Source organism: Diadema setosum, chromosome 19 (genome assembly GCF_964275005.1).
Source record: "Diadema setosum chromosome 19, eeDiaSeto1, whole genome shotgun sequence".
NCBI classification, from domain to species: domain Eukaryota; kingdom Metazoa; phylum Echinodermata; class Echinoidea; order Diadematoida; family Diadematidae; genus Diadema; species Diadema setosum.
Window position 1 is genome coordinate 20,204,801 of NC_092703.1, and position 24,371 is coordinate 20,229,171.

Here is a 24,371-nt window from a genome sequence, read left to right on the forward strand (position 1 = left end):
GGCACACGGCGCAAGTTTCCTACAGAGACCTACGCTATCGACTTCTCTTTGGCGCTTACGCTTTGGCCCACTTTCCCGAGTCCGAAGAAGTCCGATTCAGTGTAGTCAGTGGTCCGATCACAGTTCGGCTCATGAATCGGCTGAGGGGGATGACAGCTTTAGCAAACTTCTTTTGTGATGTCACAATAACAAGCACATATGCACGCACCCTGGCATTACTACAGACTGCGCGATGCGCAAAGAAGACAACAAAGGCAACGTTATTTAGCAACACCTACGCACTTTACTCTTGATTACAGCTCAACTTCGGTAATCTTTGTATCAACGCTAACGATGATCGGCAGTATCATCAACAGTGCCATCTACACTACCGGGACTATGCCCCTTTAAAAACATTGTGTGCACTCAAACTGTGCAGAGAAGATTAGAAAACTCAAATTCAGAGACATATTATGCAGTGGAGTATCAGTGCCACAGTGATGAACATCTGTGGTATTTTACTAATATTAAACCTTTTGTTATACAATGATAAAAATATGTAGTCACCTTGATAACTGCCTTATAATCACTATTGACTCACATGCAATATATGCCTTACATTACTTCAGTACTGCAAATATTTGTCTCTAAGACATTGACAAGATTTGCACATATATTTCACGGCAGAAAATGATAGATGTTAGGTAGGCCTAAACTAAGAAAGAAAAAAAATTATTGCAAAACATGACATATTTTTTTAATACTGTAATCCAACTTACCATGTGCTTCTAGTTTTTTTACTGTTTGGATGCAATTAAAAAGTTTCAAGGGTGATTAGTAATTGGTTACAGCTTCATGAAGAATTCTTTTATGCAATTAAAGAAAGTTGACCAAGAATGCTTCAATACCTTTAATATTTGTTCATTTTTAATTAGCTTACATGCAAGACAAATTCTCTTTACCATCACAGTCTGATTTTAAACATGAACCGTCATAGCTATGCAATGAGCAGATGGGTTCTTGCTTCTTTTAGATCATTTTAGTTAGAAAATACAAGCCTTTTGTATGTGTTTTCTAACAAGAACAAATCAAATTGTCATTTAAAAGCAGTGATGTCTATGTCCAGAAAAATAATTTGGTGATAAAGGGCAAACAATATGTGAAACCAAGTATTAAGATACCATTGGATTCCATCCCAATCAACTTTTGGGTATATCATACACAGATCAGGTTATGAATGTTGGACAGGTGATTAATGTTGGACATGCTTACAGCACACGGGATGTTGAACAAGTGCTTAGATACAGGTAGAAAGATGTACAATGAAAGAGATGTGATTGTAATGTGTGTGTGTTCAATGGAAGCAAAGCATTAGAACTCTGGAGAAATTGTTGAGATGTCTTCTTCAACATATGAATGTGACAGGATGATGTGCCGTTATGATTACATTATGTAGAGTGAATATGAATAACATGTCAAGTAATGAGAATGAAATCGGCTAATGTGCAATCAGTAGAATAAGAAGTAAGTGGTTTGATTTTATTGACTTCTGTTCAAATGTTACTTTGTGGGACTGGTACGATACTGTTGAGTTTCAGAGAGCACACCCTTGCAGCGTGAGGATCGGTCAACTTTGTTCTGAAGTCATGGCTGAATCTGTCAAGCCAAGGTGCATTTGTAAGCCATTGCGCACTGGACACTGATAGATCCCATGCAAAGTCAAGGGAGGTCTTAGAATTCTGGATTGGAGTGGGTTAAACAATTTATTGTGAACCAATGAACAGTCAGTGTGCAAATTGGTTTGTGTGATAAAGTGAAGAGTTTATATCATGATGTGCTGTTGGTGAATATGCCTTGAATTTGTGGACCCAAAAAGATATTGCCTTTGTGCTATACCTGATTACAAGAGGCTGAATGTAGAAAATTAGTCTTAGTATTCAGGGTGCATTTTGTTCACAGCAGCAGCACAGACAAAACACCTTTGCAGTTTCCCAACAAGTTTTGTTGAGGTTTAGGTTGTTGTTTTGTTTTAATTGTGTGCCATGATCTTTTTTGTTTTGTAAGAAATCTGAGCAGGTTGCTTACAGGGTATATTGCCCTGTGCTTTTCAAAATGTACACTTTGTAATGTTCAGATTTGTTTTTGATGGGAAAATTACTAATTTAAATTTGAGGTGATAAATGATTATTTTTACCCTGATACTGCACTGTAAAGATTATATTCATCCCTCTCGTTTTTACTGCAATAAATGTATATTTATGCATCATTGGGTAATGTAGAAGGTCAACTGAAAATACTTTTTTTTTAATGCCGGATCAAGAACTCACTGGTGTTGAGAAGTTGAGCAAGAAATTATTTTCCAATCTGCTTTGTTGCCCGATATCGCTGTATGTATGAAGTTTTAATTCATCGTGTTCATGTAGAGAACTTGTACATCAAAGTATTTTAGGTGTGATGGGATATGACATCTCCAGCCCCTTTTAAACATGTTGTACTGTGCACACAAGGTTGAATAGAGTAAGGTTGTTTGCCTTGAAGCAAATCTGTGTAAATGGAGTTGCGACATAAATTAATGGGTTTTACTTTCAATTCAAGACATATACAACCAGTATGTCTTCAGTATTCAGTCTCTATGTGCCTAGACACTGAGCTGTGGTAATTAGCACTCAGGTCACTCCAAGACTTGACCTAATTGTAAGTCATAACTAATCCATTCAGCTGTAACAGTGTGTCTCTGTACAGCAGAGAGGCCATGCATGCCAACACAATTGGGATTAAAGCTGTCAGGTAATCTCTACTTATTGGCAATTAGTTTGTAGTCATCCATGCCAATCAGCTATTAAAGAAAGCACTCCAAGTGGATGTACCAAGAAGCATACTGAGCACTGTAAGGGTTGAAATACTTTTGTTTCTTTTGACTGTGGAGCCAGTAATAGCTCGACTCTCAGGAACACTTGAAATGAGAACTTGTACCCCACCTCACCAGTATGTGCTTAATGCTGTAAATGTGGAAATTTTCACAGTACATTAATTTTCGCGTATTTCACACTACATTTTGGCCTGTGCGAATTCAAAAACTCAGGAAAAATATCTTCGCAATTTTCCCTGCACTTTTTAAATGGGTTGGTAACTGTGTAGCGGGAATTGTAAGAGCATGCGAGTATGTTTTTGAGCTGCTCAGCATGAAGAATTAATCATGCAAAAATATTGATGTTTACAGTAATAATTGAAAACACCCACATATTTTGCTGTGGTGCCAGAACTCCAGAAATGCTTCCACAAATTTTATCATCCACGTGGTTCCTGGCTTCTCAACTCTCAAATATTGATAATGCCATCATTAACTGTTACTTCCTATAACTGAACATGTTGCAAGTCTCTATTTTTACTATCAAGCATTTGATACAAAGCATATAAGATGTAGGTACAGTGTGTGCGTGGCTAGTAATGCTGTTTATGCAAACTTTCCAGGGTTGTTCCTGTTTTGTTGTATTTTCCCTTCCATGTACACCAAATGGCTGAAAAGTATGAACTGAACAGGGTATTGTATTCAATGTGCCTGCAAAGAAAGGTGCCTTACTTTCGGAGTTGCATTATTTTATGAGATATTTATGCACACACTAATGAAAAACAAAATATGCATCAGGATTTCTTCAGAACAAGAATGATATGAAGAATTTATGAAATGCACCAAAGTCACGATTGAATTAGCAACTACAAGAAATTATGAGCAAAGTCTTGCTGTTTTGAAATGTGGTGGAGAAAAATCATTAATGGCTTACTTGATATGTAACTGAAGTGAAGCAGATTAAAGTCACTTAAAGGGTAATATGTTTCCCAGTGTGTATATTACTCACAATCACCGCTCCAGTGTTATCAAATATGAATCTTGATGAGTCTGTACTTTATATATGAAACGGGTTTAATGGATGTGACAATGACTGGCAATGAATGACTGAAATCCCATGCTTGATAGGGGATGTTTTATTTTCTGTACAAAATTTGACACATTGTGTACTCCACAGTTTTTGAGATATACTTGTATACCTTTGTGAAAATCTAGATGTAAATTGTATATCTAATTTGAATTCTATATAATACTATACTTTGTTACGCTTCTTCCTTCATAGTATACAGTATTAACATTCTGTGATACTTCAGTTTCATGATCAAAAGTGAGCTTCTTTATTGTTGCTAGGATAAAGTGTCATGTTACCATCCATGAAATTTTAACCTGAACTGGTGTAATTCTCAATGAGAATAACTCCTTACTTTCGCATTTTTGACACAAGTTTTCAAGTACAAGTAAAAGAAACAAGTCTTTTTTTTTTCAAATTGTATATATGGGTATGGAAAAATTCAATATGTCTTCCAGCTATATGGCATTATGAGTTTCACAGGAAGCTAATTTTGATGTTCAAGAAAATGCATCATGTTTTACCGATATAACAGATCAAATACAGAATGATGTAAGCATCAGAACAATTTGAATTATGCATAATACAGTATTGATAATATTCCAGTCTTGCACCTGATTTCAAATAACCCTGTTTTTTCAGTGAGTAAAGTTTCAATTTAGCCAACCAAAGTCATTGCACGAGTAGCATTCAGGAGATAGTAAATCTGTAATGTCGACAACTCTTGAATCATAGCATTACCTGAAAATATTGATGCCTGTGATATGAAGGAAAAGAATACTTCAAAGCAATTTTGTACATAATGACTCTTATTATAAAAGACATCAAAGTTGTATTATATATATTTTGTGGAAATTGGTTATTATGCATTTTGTGCATGAATTACCAGGAGATCAAATTCTAATTATGCTGAATCTTACTGAATTGAAATTTGAATTAGCATTTTGTATAAATTGTCACTAGTCGTAATTTCCATAACTCTGGCATGTAAGAGGTCAAAATTCAAAATAATAGTAACGCAAATTATGAATTTAAATTATTGCAGTAAGAAAACCTGAGCCAGTGTGATTCAATTGTTATTTATCTTTCCAGTATGTTCCAGGATGACTGTTTTTTTTTTATTGTGCATTGTTTATATGTAAGTGACAAAATTCTAATTTCATTAAAAAAGCATAAGCATGCGTGTATTGAAAATATATTTTAAGTCTGTAATCTAAGACAGCTTTGTATTTCTAGGTATTTTCTCTGATATGACACTAATCCATTAATATTGTATAGTAACCATGACAAAACTACCTTTAAACCAAATTACACTTGTATGTCAGTTTCATAAAAGTATGTTTTCCATACACCCATCATGGAAAATGTATATCAAAGGTATTGCTTGGGACTTGCAGGGAATGAATGCCTCTTGTAGGCATAAGATGTTGAGTTCAGTAATTAATTATTGACACATTATCAACTTTTTGAGCTTGCTTTGTTGGCAGCTTCCTTCTCCCCCCCCCTCCCCCCCCCCCCACTTTTCTCCTCCTCTTTTTCTCCGTCTGTCTGTCTGTCTGTCTGTCTGTCTGTCTGTCTTTCTGTTTATCTCTCTAGCTTTCCTCTCTTCTTTGTATCTCCTGTTTTTTGTCATATTTCTGCCCATTTGTTTGACTGACCATCTCCATCTGTTTGCATCTTTCAATGTGACAAATTTTGGCAATATGCACATATTTATGTAATTTTCTATGACATCTGTATCATTGGTACTTTGTAAACTATAAGTTTGTAAATTCAGACGTGCTGCACAATGAACAATGGATTAATAATGTGAAATAAAATCATGAACTTCACACGAGGACAGTTTTCTGCCTTTTAGTGCAGTAAGTGTTGATTCTCTGTGTTGTAATGTGGAGAGATACATACTCATGCTTGATTTAAAGCACAGATTTAACAGCAGATCGAGGTAACTTTCTTTTTAATCGCATCTTCATATAAGATTAATCTTACTATCTATCTATATGAAACAGGCCCCTTAACTAATTGTCGTCTTTGACGGGGAACTTGTGGATGAAGAAGAAGAAGTAAAAAAGACTATTGTGTTTTTGCAAAACGTGGGTCTATGCATATAAAGTTAACAATTCCATATCTGTGGGGTCCTTCTCTGTGTCACAATTTTTATGAAACTTATATTCCCTCTTCTATTTCTTTTGACTAACAGATTAAATTTGAACATGGAATGGACATTTCTGTAACTTATTAATTTCATTCAGATTTATGCCAGATTTACTTCTGTATTTATTAGTAGATGACTCATGCATTAGACCCATTTATTTGTGCTGATCAAGGTAATAGTAGCTTATCTTAGCAAGTGTTGAGAATGAAGACGACTTATTACACCCCTACATTACAGTCATACACACGTACACAATGTGTACAGGCTCTACATTAAAAAAAAAATAGAAATGTAGGAAAGTAAATAACCAAATACTAGTAAATCAAGGAGGAAAAAAAATCGATTGTTGTTGTTTTTGTTGTTAGTTTCAATGTCACACTTTGACGTCTTCATTTGATGTACAAGTGACTTCCCACATGTACTTGATATCAATATTTCATTACTTGCATTCATTTATTCATTCTTTTTATTTCACTTCTTTTGCAAGTGTTTATCAACAAACACTAACATCTTTAAGGCCTAGTAACATCTGCAGGGGAACGGGGTCGTTCACATCCACTACATACCTGTTACTCTCTTTGGCGCTGAGCTGTACTTCCGTGTACCAGGGAGGTAGATCTCTTTCCACCTCCCTGGGTGTACTATTAGTCATGTTCCTTATGTAATTTCGCCGGATTTTTTTTTAGAGAATCAATATTATACATTTTTGGAAAGCTTATTGTATAAGAAATCAGGAGAACAATGTTTCCATTTGCCCCGATACCTATATGGCCGCCATCTTTGATTTTTCCAAAATGGTTGCCATAAAACAGGTTTTCTTCAATGTATTGGCTTCTAAATAACCTAAAAATTTGATTTTGACAGCAAAACCACCATTGCACTAAATATGAGTTCAACTGCTTCAAAATTGTGGAAGACGTGCAGTCCACAACACTTCAAGAAAATATACCGTTACCATGGCAACGCCTTTGCGGGTACAAATGCAAAATATGTCTTGCATAACTACACCTATAGATCATTATGCATACCAAATCTGAAATAAATTTTGACTACCATGGCAACGCTTTCTCCAGCAAAAAAAAAAAAAAAGAAAAAAAAAACATGTCCTGCACATCTACACCTCAATGTCATCATGTATACCAAATTTGAGTTCAATTGCTTGAAAATTGTGGACGTAGTTCACTCCACAAGATTTTCAAGGAAATATGCTGTTACTACCATGGCAATGCTTCGTCGGTACAAAAACTATGCCTTGCATAACTACACCTGTAGATCATTCCACATACCAAATTTGAAATAAATTGCTTAAATACTGTGGTAGTAGTTCACTCCAAAAGGTTTTGGAAAAATTTTAGTTACCATGCAACGCTCTTTCCGACAAACACAAAAAAAAAAAAACATGTCTTGCATATCTACACCTCAATGACATCATGTACCCCAAGTTTCATTAAAATAGCATCGAAACAGTACAAGGAGTCCGCGACGCAAGATTTGCAAAATAAAAGGGTTATAGAAACTGTCCTGCCAAATGAAAGGGTTCACACAGAGCTGGGAATAAATTTAGGGCTGAAGAAAATGTATTGGCAAATTAAAGGGTCTAGAAAGAACTGGGAATGAAAAGGTCATAGAAAATGTATTGGCAAATGAAATGGTTTCCATAGAATTGGGAATAAATGAGACATAGAACTGTCTTCCCAAATGATGATTTACACCGAGCTGGGAACTAAAGGGTTATAGAAATTGTCCTGCCAAATGAAAGTGTCTAACCTGTCAATAAAAAGGTTATAGAAATTGCCCTTCCAAATAAAAAGGTCTACACTGAGCTTGGAATAAAAGGGTTATAGAAATCGCCCTGCCGAATGAAAGGGTGTACAAAGTAGCTGGGAATAAAAGGGTTATAGAAATTGTCATGCCGAATGAAAGGTTGTACAAAGTAGCTGGGAATAAAAGGGTTATAGAAACTGTCCTACCAAATGAAAGGGTCTACACTGAGCTGGGAATAAAAGGATTATAGAAATTGCCCTGCCGAATGAAAGGTTGTACAAAGTAGCTGGGAATAAAAGGGTTATAGAAATTGCCCTGCCAAATGAAAGGGTCTACACTGAGCTGGGAATAAAAGGGTTATAGAAATTGTCATGCCAAATGAAAGGGTCTACACTGAGCTGGGAATAAAAGGGTTATAGAAATTGCCCTGCCAAATGAAAGGGTCTGACTGAGCCGGGAATAAAAGGGTTATAGAAATTGTACTGCCAAATGAAAGGGTATACACTGAGCTGAGAATAAAAGGGTTATAGAAATTGCCCTGCCTAATGAAAGGGTATACACTGAGCTGGGAATAAAAGGGTTATAGAAATTGCCCTGCCAAATGAAAGGGTTTACACAGAGCTGGGAATAAAAGGGTTAGGGCCTATATAAACTGTCTTGCCAAATGAAAGGGTTTGCACAGAGCTGGGAATGAAAGGTATATAGAAATTGCAGTGCCAAATAAAAGGGTCTATACTGTCCTGGTAATAAAAGGGTTATAGATGCTGTCCTGCCCAAACTAGAAGTATCATTGCACTAAAGGTGATTAATACCCCCGTTCCCGCAGCCCAGATTCCTATGAAAAAGAATTGAACCAGGGTTTGATAAATGGTTATGGGTGTGTGTGTGTGTGTGTGTGTGTGTGTGTGTGTGTGTGTGTGTGTGTGTGTGTGTGTGTGTGTGTGTGTGTGTGTGTGTGTGTGTGTGTGTGTGTGTGTGTGTGTGTGTGTGTTTGTGTGTGTGTGTCTGTGTCTGTGTCTGTGTGCGTGTCTGTGTGCATGTGTGTAGTACTCTACCTTGTGAGTTTGACTGCTTCACATGCGTAAGTACTTCACTGCACAAGATTTTCAAGAAAATATGCAGTTACCATGGCAACACCTTAGCAGGTGCAAACACAAAGAGTGCCTTGCATAACTACACCTATAGTTCATTGTAGGCCCGACATATCAAGTTTAAAATAAATTGCTTAAACACTGTGGAAGTGTAGTTTGCTCCACAAGGTTTTGGGGAAATTTTGGTTACCATGGCAACGCTTTCTTCAACAAACATAAAAAACACATGTCTTGCACATTTACACCTCAATGTCATTATATCAGGGCCAAGAAATCCAATGTTACAAAAATGGATAAGCTAAATTCAACAACAAACGCACATTATAACTGGCATTTTCAATTTTCTTGATTGTTTACGAGTGACCAGACATTAACATTGTAATAAGTTAGTGTCTATGGCTGAAGGACCAACATCCTTCTCATGACAGAAATGAATTTAATCTTCTAGGCAACTAATCTTCTTTACAGAAGAAGAATTCCAATGACAAAGGAATCTGTATTAGATTAAACCATGAATTAACTTGCCTGACTGATATTTCCTGTTTCGCATCAGCTGTATTTAATACCGGCAATCAAACATGAACGTTCCATTAAGTTGTGTATAGTGTCTATACTATACATAACAAGAGAACGAGCACGCTCCTCATGGCAGAGTTTGGTTTAATCTCTGAGGCAGCCAACTTTTTATATATCTCATCTTAATTATTATCATCGTCAATTTCATGCTTCTTCTACGTGCCCTCATTTTGACTTACCCTGCCGCAACGGCAAACAAAAAGAATGATTAAAAAAAAATCAACCATTTCCTTTTCATTGACTGTTTAACAAGTGAATAGACTATACGTTGAATTCTACTTTGATAGTTAGTATTCATTACGAACCGACATACTCCTAATGACAAAAATGGGTTTATTCTTTGAGGCAAACAACTTTCTCTATTTCTCCATCGTCGTCATCCCTCAGTTCCATACATTTTTACTGTGCTTGCTCTGAGTGTCCGCATCATTCTGACACTCACTGCCGCACCAGCAAAGAAATACAATGGTAACAAAAGATAAGCTAGATTCAACCCATTTGAATTATATTTTCTGATTTATGAAATGTTTTACAAGTGATAAGAAGGATAAAACATGCTCCTAATGATAGAAATGTGTTTAAACTTGGAGGGAACCAATTTTTTCTTTTATATTAACAAGAAATCCAATGATAAATCTGGTAAGCTAGATCTAACCATATCAAAACTCAATTGAATGATATTTTCAGTTTCTGTTTTGTATTTTCGGTTTCTGCCTTTTAGGAACCAACCTTCCTTTCATGTATCATCTCCATCATCGTCGTCGTCGTCGTCGTCGTTAATTGTTTTTTTTTTGTTTTGTTTCCGTCACACTTAGATTTTCATTTTTGTGTGTACAAGTATAATGTGACTTCCCGCCCTTAATATATCAGTATTCTATTATTTAGTACATTCATTTATTTATTCTTTTTATTGCTCTTCTTTTGCAAGTGTTTATCAACAAAAACTAAAATCTTCAGGGACTACAACCTCGGGAATGGGGTCGTCATCCACTACGTATGTATTGAGCTTGTACTTCACATCATACCAGGGAGGTGGATATCTTTCCACCTCTCCGGGTGTCCGTATGTTCTTGTATTGTGCTTAGCTTTGGGTGGCGCGCCAATCTCAAATAGGACCTACAGCTACTTTTACGATAAATCAGTAGTAAATCAACATGTCGGAAAAGAATAACAAAGGCCTCGGTGGCGACGTGAATGAAGACGTTGCTTCGGAAAATGGCGACTTCTTGCCTAAGCCACCCTTCAAAAAATCTAGAACGTCGGGTCTTAGCGATGAATCCAACACTTCAATAAGTATCGGTGAAAACAATGTGAGTATTCTCGAAATTTATTCAGTGGAGTGGAAGCACGCTTTTCGTCAGTCCCATATATTCAAAATTGCGTAGCGTGGTAATTCAATGCAAGATTATGAATTTACACTAATGTAATGTTAGATAGATCTAGTTCTAAATTTTATATAGAAACGTTTCTACTATCCAGACTAGATCTAAATCTAGTTTCTACTACTAGATTTTATTGATGTAAATACGATCATGGACACTTTCTAGATTCTACATTAGTTAATCTAAATTATTTGCCAGAGACAAGAGTGGGTAAAAAAGATAAAATTCCCTTTCTGATACAAACTTCACATGATAATTTACAGCAGTGATACTGATACAGACATTCAATAAAATTTACTTAAAACTTGCCATTGTGTAAATTTAGATTTAATTAGAAGGTTTTTTGAGAGCATTTAGTTGTATTACAAGAGTATTTAGTATTGACCTGGTGTTCGTGTTGTATGTTTATGCTTGAACATCAAATAGAGTAAAATATCCCGTTTGCGGCAGTTTAAGCATTGTTAAGGGTTTTTCCAACTTGTAAACAAATCAGGCAAATTATTTTCAACCATTTCATATATCATAGACAAGGTTATTCATTAACGCAATTGTTTTCATAAAAGAAATTTACCACTGACCAACGCAGTTATCATGATTTACCAGGGCAAAACCCGGCACAATTTTCGCCGATAAGGGCGATATGCGACGTAGTATTTCTGCTTGCGGCACGATGTACAATCCCTATGCAATACGCGCGTGCTCCGCGATCTTTCGCTGAACGCCTTCACATGTCTCGCGAACATTGCGTAAGCGCCAATTCCCATTGCGAAAGCACGTGAAAATAGCGGGCGTACATGCATTGGCCGCAAACAAGATCGCAATTCTGGCGGTTTTGTTGATGTCTTTCTCGTGTTTTTCTCATTTTTTTTCGATGGTAACATCCACTTTCCGAAAAAAATGGCGGCCCACATCAGCTCGCGAAAGTTCTATTTTAAGTGAGGATGTTTTCAAAATCCATGAACATCGAGAAAACGACAAAAAATCCAGTTTCTTGGACCATTGTTTCTTAACTGTTATGTTAAGAAGTACCGAAAATTTCATTTTGGATGCGATATGTTGTCATTTAGGTGAAAAAAATTTCACTTTCGTCAGAGATCGTGCCCATTTTATCGGTTGGTTTTTGTTGATTGCTAGTGTGTTAGTATATGTGTAGTGTGCATGTAACAGTGCAGTGCTGTGTTTAGCGGTATATTACCGTGTATGCTGTACCTGCCGCGAACGGCTGCACGCGGCCGCATACTGCCGTAGTTACTCTAGTAGACCCTGTGGCTTTGTAAATTACATCAGACTCGGGACTTGTCTACTGATGTCCAGAGGGCAGAGCTACTAAGTCCCACGCATTTTAGGGTCTGTCTCACGATCTCATGCATGGCACCCGTTTTTCTCACGCATCGCCAATCGGGCGAAGTCTGCAACTTGGGCCTAGATAATAAGGAGCATAGCTCCAAGGATTAAAGTGATAGTTGCAATTGAAGGTATATTTCCCTTTTGTCTTTCAAAATAAGTAAAAAAGAGAAGAAAAAAAGTGAAAAAAAAATTGCACCATTAAGAGCTAAATATTAAAAAAGCTCCTTACCGTGGGAGGGGGACCCTCCCCCGCTTGGCCGCTCCACTCCCTTGCTCGCGCACATATGTGCCAAGACGCCGAATCTTGAAAATCTCACTCATACAATTTGGGGGGACTTGGCGTAGACTCTGGATGTCCCTGAATAATTTTTTATTATCAGTCCAGTGTCATATATGCTGAAATATATCAATGATTTGTCAATGCATGGATTTTGAACCAACACATGTTTGCATGGTAATGTACACTCGTGTCATCCTGTGAGCCACACAATCTGGGATTGTCAGATGTTGCTTTTATAGTGATCAATGTAATTTTAACAGTGGCAACTTTAAGTTTACTTTGCAATGGCTATTTGAACAGTGCAAAGCAGTTTGAAATGTTTATGTGTGTAGCTGCAGTCAAAGGGAGTTTTACAGTCTGAAATGTCTTGTCATGATACAATTCAGTATCTGCCGTTTTCCTTTGTGATGTCAGCTGATGGATATTGATGACTCCAAGAGTGAGACCACGACCCAGTCCCTGGACAGCACCAACTCTCGTTCAGAGACACCCACGAGTGTCACCAACACAGGTCAAGGGTCATCACTAGTGTCCAAACGCTGGGGGCGGGGGAAGTGGAAGGTCAAAAAGTGCAAACTTCAGTACAAGTGTAGCTGCTATGTAAAGGTAAGAGAGCTGTTACCATCAAACGTCATAATGAGAACAAAAAGCTGCCTAATCTCAAGTCATATTTTTTTTTTTCTACAGATTTCTGAACAAACCTCACCTTCATAATTTTTGAAAAGGTTAAAGGGACTTCACAGTACTTGTTGAGGTGGGGATTCATGTTTTGAACATTCTTAAGTGAGATAATGAGAAATCTCTTATGAAATATGAAAGAGCATGTAATTTTAAGAAGGATTCAACGTTTATTTGATGAAAATTGGTTTTCAAATGGCTGAGATATCAAAAAAGTGATAATAATAAAAGGCAACAGGCCACAACTTTATTAGGATCTCTTTGTTTCACCTTGTTTTTGGATATCTCAGCCATTTCAAAACCGATTTTCATCAAATAAACTTTTGATACCCCTTATAATTGCATGCTCTTTGCCATCTCATAGAGTGGTTTCTGAATATCTCGCAAAACGTTAAAAGCTAAATCCTCACCTCGACCAGAATTGTACACACCCTTTAAAGAAAAGCTCAGCCGTTTTCCTGTTGATAAGCCTATGCTGGTGTGGATTGATATTATAACTGCTTTTAAATAAGTAAAAAAAAAAAAAAAAATCATTTATGCAGTCTATGGTTTAAATTTTATCATGAAAAAAAATTGCAATTTCAAAGATATTTCATTTTTGTGAAAGGAATATAATTTGTTTTCCCAATTAGCTGTAATCAAGTTCTTTCAAAGGATACTGCTCATGTTTCAGTTCTAAAGGAATTCAGAGGAAAATCTTTGAACAGGTTGCACTTCCAAACAATCCAGAATTTGATGTAAACATTGTTACAAATGTGGTGCTGTATACCAGCCACATGAATCAAAGTTTGTTCTCCTTAGCACGGCTTGCAATTAGTGGGTTGTTGAGCTCTTTGCTACTATATAGATCATAGAGATACTCTCAAGATATTGAAATATCTCCCTGTTGTAATAGATTTGATGCAACTTTCTATTTTCTTTTTGTTCTGGTATCTTATCTAGGAGGACCATGGTCAGCCCATATTTGGTGTGACCTTTAACCCCTGCAGAAAGGACAGTGACCCCATAGTTTTTTCTGCGGTGGGCAGTAACCGAGTCTCCATCTATGAGCTTCAGGATGATGGGAAAATCAAGCTGCTCCAGAGCTACCTAGATGCAGACGTATCCTTTTTACCAACCCTTTGCTTGTTAACCCGTTCCATACTGAATGTTGAAGCCCCCATAGACGTAATACTGTAAAAGTGGATATTTTCGCGCGACTAATTTTTCGCGCTAGGCCGGGTCAGAAGAGTTTCGCGTGTTTTTAATTCCGCGGAATCAAGACATAACGCACAGGAACGTATGGCAAGCAAAAATATTCGCGTGTTTTTATTTTCGCGCTAGTTTCTGGTTGCGCGAAATGCGCGAAAATTTCAACACCGCGAAAATTTCCACTTTTACAGTACACAGACCAGCAGGTTCCCGTATGGAACGGGTCAATATTTTAGGCAGGGAGTGTGTCTGGCTGTTGCTTCTATAGTCTGTGATACTTTTGAAGCCCAGTGAGTCTTGCTTAGCAGTGTTGTGTCTATATGCCATCCCCTGTAGTAGACGATAGGATAGGACAGAAAATGGCAGGTCCTGCATGTGAAAGAGTCACAACTCGTGCATGTAAGAGATCCCGCTTTCTTTATTCATTGCAAGAGCAGTGGGATAACCTAGTTCTATGACATTTGCTCCTGCAACAGTTGCTCCCATGAAATATCTGCACGCTAAGCTGAACATAAAGTCTACCTACAAACATAAACCTAACACTAACCCTAATCCTAATCCTAATCCTCACATCAGACTGAACCTAAAACCGTAGCACAACCCTAACCCTAACCCTGAGTCCGTGGAGAAAATAAGGCTGGAGCAATTTGTCACAAGAGCGTGTGTTGTGTCACCGCATGACCCAGTGATGTGGTCCACCCCAAGTACGTTGTTCTGGACCAATTGAAGACCCGCTAGTGCAGCTGAATATGGGCTATCCAGCCATCCTGCCAGATGGAAAAACAAAATAACACACACTCTAAACTTAGTTATTCTTTACAAGGATGATATCACAGTCCAACAATGTTATAATGCTATCTCTTTGCCCATGGAACTGTGTGTAGGTATGCTATGGGATAACTCAATGGGGATTGCAGTATCTTTGGGGCAATGGATTAGATAGGTCACGCCAGGCATCAGTAAGACTTTGGTACAACAATAAAAACATCTGTAACATGTGATACAACCTATTTTCAGTTCTCTTGAGTCAACAAACTGTAATATATAATCACATGTGTTTTGGGATTCTGTCTTGTTCAATTAATCTACAACTATAAGAATTTGATTTCTACTTAGTAATGAATGTGGATGTGAGTATGTGAAACACTGAGGCCATGGTTGCTTCCTTTCCAGCCCTTACCTTAAAGGGGATGGCTAGTAACCGATCAGTGGGAATCAGTGGGAATGCTGAGGGATGCTTGTTCCAATCCTTGTGGGATTCATTTAAGAGTACATTGTATATCTACTGTTGTGTTAAAATTATTTGCTTCAGAACGGTCTCATATTCAAGTAATGTGCAGATTAATGCCCCGTCACTGACCAGGGACGCTTACCTGGAAACATTAAACTGCACATTACTTGAATATGAGACCATTCTGAAGCAAATACCTTTCACACAAGAATAGATATATAATGTACTCTTAAATGAATCCCACAAGGATTGGAACAATCATCCCTCAGCAATCCCCACTGATCAGTTACTAGCCATCCCCTTTAAGGTTTCCCTTGACCATGAATGACATCAAAGTCTGATGAGAACTTCTACACCTGTGCCTGGACATACGAGGAAACAACGGGGCTCCCTCTGTTGGCAGTGGCTGGCTCAAGGGGTGTCATCCGTATACTAAGCCCCATCACACTTCAGTGTATAAAGGTGAAATTTAAAGGAGATTCTCATCCTAGGAGACTGTTTCTTTACTATATTCAGTGACTTGGTGATCATAAGTAATAGATGTAGCAGGTGGGAGAGGAGAAAGTATCGACAAGTTTAATGTATAGTTGATATCTTATGTCAGTGAGAGTAGTCATTCTGATCGTGTGACTGCGTTACAAAATCCTTTGGCGCACACAAGTTATGATTTTGCTTGTTTTAGTCCTAAAAACAATTGACTTTCTCAGAATGTGTCAGAACATATCCTGTGTGTTCATTTGATAGAGAGATCATTAAAATGAGAATAGCAAGGAACAAATGTTAGACCATGGTTTAGACTGATCATCAAAGAAATCAATTAGATTAAAGAGAATACTAGATTACCAGTAGTATATTTCTGTGAAGCCCACTTTTGTGTCCCAAGCAACAATCTACTTTTAAGCTACAGATATCCATCACTTCAGCCTCAGATGCACAGGAGTATCATAATCTTGTTCACCAATATCAACACTGTTACTGTATTTAACATTTCTCTTCAATTTCAGCATTACATTGCCCATGGCAACGCAGTCAACGAATTAAAGGTGCATCCACATGACTGCAACCTTCTCTTGTCTGTGAGCAAAGGTGAGATGCTTGTTTCTGTTCCCATGATGACATATCAAGTGAATGTTTGGTAAAGATTCTGCAAGCAAAGGTAGAGAGAGTAAGCGTGGAGTGGAATCATGAATTTTGCTCCCCTGAAATAGCATAGTCATGAAACATGCATATAATTTTATAAGAAATATTTACAGAAATACTCTTCCACAAAAACTCACTAAAATTGACCCTGCTCAAAAATATTATAAAAAGGGACTGTACAGTACTGGTTGAGGTGGGGATTCATGTTTTGAAATTCCTAAGTGAGATAATGAAAAGCCTCTCATGAAATGTGAAAGAGCATGTAATTTTTAAGAAGGATTCAATGTTTATTTGATGAAAATTGGTTTTCAAATGGCTGAGATATCCAAAAAAGTGCTAATAATAAAAGGCAACATGCCACAACTTTATTAGGATCTCTTTGTTTCACCTTGTTGTTGGATATCTCAGCCATTTCAAAACCGATTTTCATAGAATAAACTTTTGATACCCATTAGAACTGCATGCTCTTTGACATCTCATAGAGTGATTTCTGAATATCTCGCAAAACGTTAAAAGCTAAATCCTCACCTCGACCAGAACTGTACACACCCTTTAATCTCTTGAAAGTTTCCATATTTACCTACAGTAGCTTCTATTTGATTTTGCTAATCGTGAATATCTGTCAGATGTCAGATATGAAAGTTCTGTAAGATGCATTGCATGATTTTCAGTACAGATGTGATCTAGAGTTTTCTTTCAGTTAACAGTACCAGAAGAATTGAATATTTTCATTCCAGTTTGTTGATGGCAAATATTGAGTATTCTCTTGTTGAATGATTAACAAGTATATAAAACATGAGCTCATATCAAGCAGTCTTGGCTGTATGTGGCATGTCTGTGCAGAGACCTCAAACATGGCAGCAAAAATAGATTTTTCAGATATTTAAAATCCTCTGTGATGTTTTTCTCAAGAGATATTTACTCTGTGCTCAAGTTCTTCAATGACTTTAACAGTCACGACTCCAGTACCTGCCTCTAATATTACAACCAACCGTAACACTACTGCCACAACTACTTTTACTGCTAATTATGCATATGCTATGAGCACAACATATACTACTGCTACCACAACTTCTGCCACCATTGATGTCAATATTATTCCCATAACCAAAAACTATGATGATGAACAGCACTGAAAACTTTCACTTGTCATCTCCGCCACTCAGACCACTCAGTCAGACTGTGGAACCTCAAGACTGACACGCTAGTGGCAATCTTTGGTGGGGTCGAAGGTCACAGAGATGAGGTGCTGTCAGCGGTAAGTAAACCACTTGACTGTGGGGGACTACTGGTGATGTACCAAAGATAAAGATGGTGCATGGCACCTTGATGGTGTAGACATAGATGCAAGAAAATGTTATATGCCTGTCATGTACTATACAGTATTGTGTCTGTATTATTTTGTGACTGTTCAAAGAAAAACCAACAACAACACAATTTTGTGAATGATTTGACATGTAACCATTATGTTGCAGTACAATTTTAGTGTATACTTTTGTGTTAACATTGTCTTTCTATTTTCCACAATTGATGTCTTTTTTGGAAAGTCCAATGTTTACTTTTTCTTTGTGTGCACACAACTTTGGCATACTTGGCATACTCATGAAATTGGCATACTCATGTATCAACAAAAACATGTACTAGCTTCTCGAGTGTGAACAAGTTTGTGGTGCTAGTAGGCGGGGAGATACTCAGAATTTCTCGTTAACATCTCCCCAAAACAGGACTTTGACATTGAAGGAAAGCGGATAGCCTCTTGTGGCATGGACCACTCACTCAAGGTGTGGAACTTCTCAAAGGACAATATACAGAGTGCCATTCAAGCATCCTATGCTTATGTTGCTTCCAAGACAAATAAGTGAGTTCATGTTCTTAGGTGTCTGGTGTGTTTCATGCCATTGACAGTGATAAAGTATGAATTGAAGAGATAGAGGTACTCTGCAAGTGAGATCCTGATTTTGTTTTTGCATTCATGACACAGCCAGAATGCTATTTTCTTTTTTTTTTTCCATCCAAGGTGTGAAATGTTTCATCCATTGGCAAAAAATTTACACTGCTATGAAGGAAACGGCAAGTCATGGTATAAGTGGTGTAACATCACATTAGTGGTAGAAGTAGTAGTATTACGGTTACTTTATTGTTCTCACTACTCAAAAAATATATAATCCACATAATGATATGTTCAGCCAAAGCTAGCTACCAAAGAAAAGTTTGTTGTTGGGTGTTTTTTTGTTTTGTTTTTTCATTAAGGAAAAAAAAATATAGACCTTGCTTGTAATTCATCTCTTAATAATTTGGTTTTTTGTTTTTGTTTTTCTTTGTGCAAGTCAGGCATAACAACCTTGTATAAGAATCTAATGTCAATGGACTTTTTGAGATTGTTGTTAAGGAGATTCTCTTTCTTGTGTGAATTCGGACAGTTTCTTTGTGATAGAGGCAATTGTTGGTACTCAATGAATGTAGAAATTTGCTTCGCAGCCCTGATAAAGCTGTTGAATTTTTTCCTCCTTTATACACTTGCCGTTGTCAGACCTTTCAAGTCACTGTATGTCAACACCCCGGACTTCACCACCCGTGACATCCACAGGAACTATGTAGACTGCGTCAGATGGCTGGGAGATTTTGTCCTATCCAAAGTGAGCTATTTGTAAAGTTTTTGACATTCTGAGATTCATGTTTAGCAGCTGATGTCAACAAATTTGAGCTTTAGATCCTTATGTCAATGGATGATGACCCCTCCGTGTTAGCACTTTAGCAAAATTTGCCCAGGATGATAAATAGCACAGATAAAGGAAAAAAAGACAAGAAAAGTATATCACATGTGAGTGACGTTAGAGATGATATGGTCTACAAGTTAAAGAGTTTGTTGTGTTTACAAATAGCTGCAGCTACAGCTAATTGATGTGTTTTAAAAGAAGGCACATGATTAATGTAGTTTTGTTGTTGAGCAGTTTCTTTATCAACATTTGATATAGCTGGCACCACATTGAAAACGTTACAATGAATAACTGAGCCTGGATGTTAAATAGATCCCCATATTTTGTGAAATTTTATGAACCATATAGAAGTCTCAGACAGTACTGCAAAGAACAAATGTGATTCATTTAGGGAGTTTGCTTCATAGATAGCTCACAAGATGTAGAGGCATGATTGAGAATGAGTACAGTGCAGGGGGATAGTGTATCATATAATTACCATTCTGTCTGTCCCACTTCTGACCATTCTGTACAGTCCTGTGAGAATTGCATCGTCTGCTGGAAGCCGGGTCTCATCCACGACGCACTGGATGCAATCAAGCCGTCCATGTCACAGGTCACGGTTCTCCATCGCTTCGACTACACCCAGTGCGACATCTGGTTCATGCGCTTCAGTATGGACTACCGACAAAGGGTGAGGATCTTGAAATGGGACGGCAAAATCTGAGTTCATGTGAAATCAATGGCCTAATTTGCAGATCATTATGATGAAGGGGGGGGGGGGGTAGGCTCTGAAAAAGATTCAGGGAAATCAACTGGAGTTGAAATTTATCACTTCAGTGTCAGGTGTACCAATTCTAATTTACGGTCACAGTCATGATAATTAGCCCAATTGCCTTATCAGACAGGGACATTACCTATAAATTGGTTGTGTGATTGTGTGGCTAGATGTGCAGTGCAGTCACTGGAAGGGTGATTATGCTCAGTATGACTTTTCAGAAATGTCAGCCATTCACTATCAGCTACTTTGACAGACAAGGTGGAGATTATCAGAGTCTTTCAGTATGGTCATAGTGCAAGAAGCTGGACAGACAACAAATGATGTCCATTCACTACAATTGCGCAGGCAGGGAAACCAGACCCTTTTGTCCAATGGACATCAACTTTGATAGCTTTAGGCCTTGTGCTGTAATAATGAATATAGACGTCACATATTATGTTGACATCACTGCTCTCCCTGTCTCTCTCATGCATCATCAGATCCTGGCTCTCGGCAACCAAATCGGCAAGATCTTTGTCTGGGACTTGGAGGTGGAGGACCCAGCTAAGGCTAAGTAAGACTTTGATGATGTTAAAGCTGTCACCAAATTGCTTTTTAGATGCGTGCTGTTTAGTATGGGGAGTACAATGTACAGTGCACTCCCATTATAACGAACACAGTTCTAAGAAAATAAAAATCCAGGCCGCAACATTATCCACTGTATGTATTTTTATTATTTATTTGTTTGATTGCAACGAAATTTTAATATAACGAAAGAAAACTGCAGGTCCCGAGGTCTTCGTCATAATGGGAGTCCACTGTACTTAAAATGAAAGGCCATTTCATATTCATATGACAGATAGAGAATCCTTTCCACAATGGCTGGGATAGCTGGCGAGAGAGCAGCCACACTGCTCCACTCTTGCGATGACCGAGGGAGCTGGAGGAGGCTTACTGCATCAGTGATTGCCAGCAGGCAGTGACGTCATGGCAGAGCAGAGAGATGAGAGTATAGTCAAAGAAACAAATAGAAAGTTTGACAGATGATGACAGATGATGTTGCTTATCACAAACACTCTGTCAGAAAGGAACACCCACACCCCATTCTCTTTTCCAGTGCACACTTTGTGATTATCTTATGCACTTGACTGTCCATGAACTGTCCTAATGCTATGGTCAAGTATTCTTAGATGTCATCATTTTGCTTCAGATGACTGTGAGGTACCCAGTAATCAGACACTTCACCAAAAGTGGTGACAAATGAGATTCAAATATGAATTCCATTGTCGCCTTATGATGTTTAGCAAATACATTGCAGAATACCAGTGTACATTATAGTCAAAGGCAGTTACAATGTACCAGTTAATGCTTTGTTTCAGGCTGCTCCTGTTTCATATAACGAAGTCCTCAGGACTGGCAGTATTTTGTTAGAGTGAAATTGAATCATAGCCTAACAAATAAGATATATTAAGATAAACAGATGATAATTTTGGAACCTGAATTTTTACTGTGGTGTAACAAATTTCTTAATAACCATGTCCATTATAACGGGAGTGCACTGGATTGATGAAGGCCAGCAAAATGAAACCCAAGTGTGCTCATTTGTCACTTAAACTCAGATTTATAGTCAATCAAAATCTTATTTCAATTCCGACTGTTCTGCAGGTGTGCCACTTTCACCCATCCGAAGTGCGTGGCAGCCATTCGTCAGACCGCCCTCAACCATGACGGGAGCATCCTCCTTGCCGTGTGTGATGATGGGACCATCTGGCGGTGGGATCGCATCAAGTGAAGTGATGAAAGAGTGGTTGCCTAGCAACCAACATTCATAGACCAAGAAATCCTGTGAGGAAAAAATCCTCATCTGTATCCATGGAAACAGACTATTTTTACACATCTTGGAATGTCGAAGAGAGCTGACATCTCACAGTTTGTGCATTCCATATATGAATTAATATGTCATACACCTCAGTGGGGAACAGGAAGCAACATCAGCATTTATATTTAACCAGTTGAAGACGAGTCCCAAGAATACTCAGGCAAGTGTCTGTGGTAAATGTGTGTTATAGCAAAATTAGTCAATGGGCTAAGGAAGATTGAGGCAAAGGTAAGGTATCTTGACCTTGTATGTCAGTTTTCTTTGACATTTGTGTGCAAGAGTCAACCTTTCGTGTTTCTTGGGGACTGTTACAAGAAATCTCATTTTTTGCTGACTCGATTTCAATCAAGTAGCAAAACTTTGAAGTGCATTTAAAACACTCCAGACATGTGCCAAGAAAATAAAAAGACTACAACTCATACATCTTTCTGCAGGAAAATATAGCACAAAAAAGGTCCCAGATTTTTAAATGTTTCTCACACATGTCCATTCATCGGTTGTTTCAGTGGTTACATTAGTCACATGAAAACTCCCATGCCTCTCTAATACATTATCTATGAAGCACTCTTTGCTTTTCATGAAGTGGCACAAAATAAAGACTTTCTTTATACATGTACTTTTTATGGTACAAAAGAGCCATCATATTAAAGATGTAGTTATTTTTCCTTTAGCTTTGTTGTTGTTGGTGTTGTTTTTACGGGGGGGGTCTAGATCAAAGATTGATGAACTGGGGAATATGTGGGAGGAGGAATGAAATCATTTAGAGCACAGAATTTTTGGTGCCAATTCAAAATTATGTCCTATATGAATACATAGCATATGACTAAGCCTCAATTGTGGGTTCGTGGGTTTATTTATTGACAAGAAGTACTTTGTTTGAGCTCCTCTGAGAATCTGAGAAGAAAAGAAAGTGCTTTGTGGCTTACTCAGCAAATTTTTACTCATCCTGTTCATTCCACTTCTATTGTAATTTGTTGATTAACAAACAGGAGGTAGTAGTTAAGTAAGCCAAATTCTCTCCCTTTGTCATGTGAAATTATGTACATTGTGAAAATGTAAATAAATCCTTTTGAAGCAAACATGCAAACTAATGTTATTTGCCTGAATTTCAGTTTTTCCCCTTTGCCCGTCTGCCCTCTCGATCCATGGTAGACACAATCAGCCTCATAAAAGTAAAAAATTCCCTCAGGGTCAATACAATGCCCCACACAAATCCTTCTCTTCCTCCTGCTCAACTCTTTATGTGCCATGTTCGCACATCTGACACAGTCGACAACGGCGTGCCAAGTTTGCATATTTTGCTCAAGCCCGCAACCCTGCCTAAACCCATTGATAAATCGCCAAAAGCCAGAATACAGTGAAAGCTTCACTCACGATACTGTTCCTCACACTGATGTCAACCTGGCAAAAGATTACACAAGTGTTGTCCTCTTATGGAGTCATTTGGATTTTTTAGATGATTTACAAAGTTGTGATATATGTTTATGAGTGCTGTACCTGTCATATAGCAAAAACATACAACTTGTAAGTCATTATCTGGTTGGATGTACCGTAAAAGGACAAATGAAAGCTAGGCAGAAGTCCAACACTGCCCACAGATGAATTTGCTCCCAGATGAATTCACACCATGTGGAAGATATGTAGGGTTCATTGCACGTACATGTAGGCTTTGTAGTACAGAAATCAAATTGCACTTCCAGTCCATGTTCAATTTAACTTTAGTAAATGAATAAAACCACAGAAGCGTGTAAACTTCATCCCACTTGGACATTAAAGAAGAAAATAATGGGATTTTAAACTTTTATAGTTTCATGAGACAGTGATGCTGTAAAACTAAAAACATTCACAGCATGAAACGTTTGTGAATTGTCACTGGCATTTGATGTGCAGTGCACTGTGTAGAAAAAAAAAAATCTGCATGTGTTTTTGCGAATCTTTGTTCCTCTCAAAATTGGCAAAAGTTTCACTTATGTAAAAATTTCTGGTTTTACTACATATACGAGAACAACCCATTCAAATCAGATGAGCTGATGATGTTGACCATTCACCAGTCTTGTCATTAGTCAGCATACAAATTCACAAAAATTTCCAAAGAAATAATGAAAAGCAAAGTCTTGTGTCTTTTACTGTAAAGCAAGATATATTCGCAGCATGAAATTTTGGCCAATTGGGTCCGAAATCCCTTTTTCACAGCATGAAATTTTCACAAAGTGCCACTGGCACTTCGTGAATGCATATACAGGGGAAACTCAGTATAACAAGATCCTTGCGACCAAGACAACTTGTTCTTTATATCAGATATTTT

General features: G+C 37.7%; 1 protein-coding gene across 1 annotated transcript; it reads left to right on the top strand.

Annotated features, from left to right (window-relative positions):
- Positions 1–10,624: 10,624 nt before the first annotated feature.
- Positions 10,625–22,894, top strand: LOC140243093 (polycomb protein eed-like). Its single transcript, XM_072322826.1, has 11 exons — positions 10,625–10,792; positions 12,906–13,097; positions 14,112–14,270; positions 15,928–16,053; positions 16,596–16,677; positions 17,898–17,989; positions 18,456–18,589; positions 19,262–19,367; positions 19,963–20,121; positions 20,688–20,761; positions 21,853–22,894. Exons 1-11 carry the CDS (start codon positions 10,637–10,639, stop codon positions 21,977–21,979), a joined length of 1,407 nt encoding a protein of 468 aa, XP_072178927.1. The 5' UTR covers positions 10,625–10,636; the 3' UTR covers positions 21,980–22,894.
- Positions 22,895–24,371: the final 1,477 nt, after the last annotated feature.

What these genes read in the sequence shown, in the direction of transcription:
- LOC140243093 (XM_072322826.1), top strand. Translation starts at nt 10,637, where the DNA reads ATGTCGGAAAAGAATAACAAAGGCCTCGGTGGCGACGTGAATGAAGAC. An exon ending in TCACACTTCAGTGTATAAAG is followed by an intron (nt 16,054 to 16,595) that starts GTGAAATTTAAA and finishes CTTCAATTTCAG; the next exon opens with CATTACATTGCCCATGGCAA. An exon ending in GTTGCTTCCAAGACAAATAA is followed by an intron (nt 18,590 to 19,261) that starts GTGAGTTCATGT and finishes TGCCGTTGTCAG; the next exon opens with ACCTTTCAAGTCACTGTATG.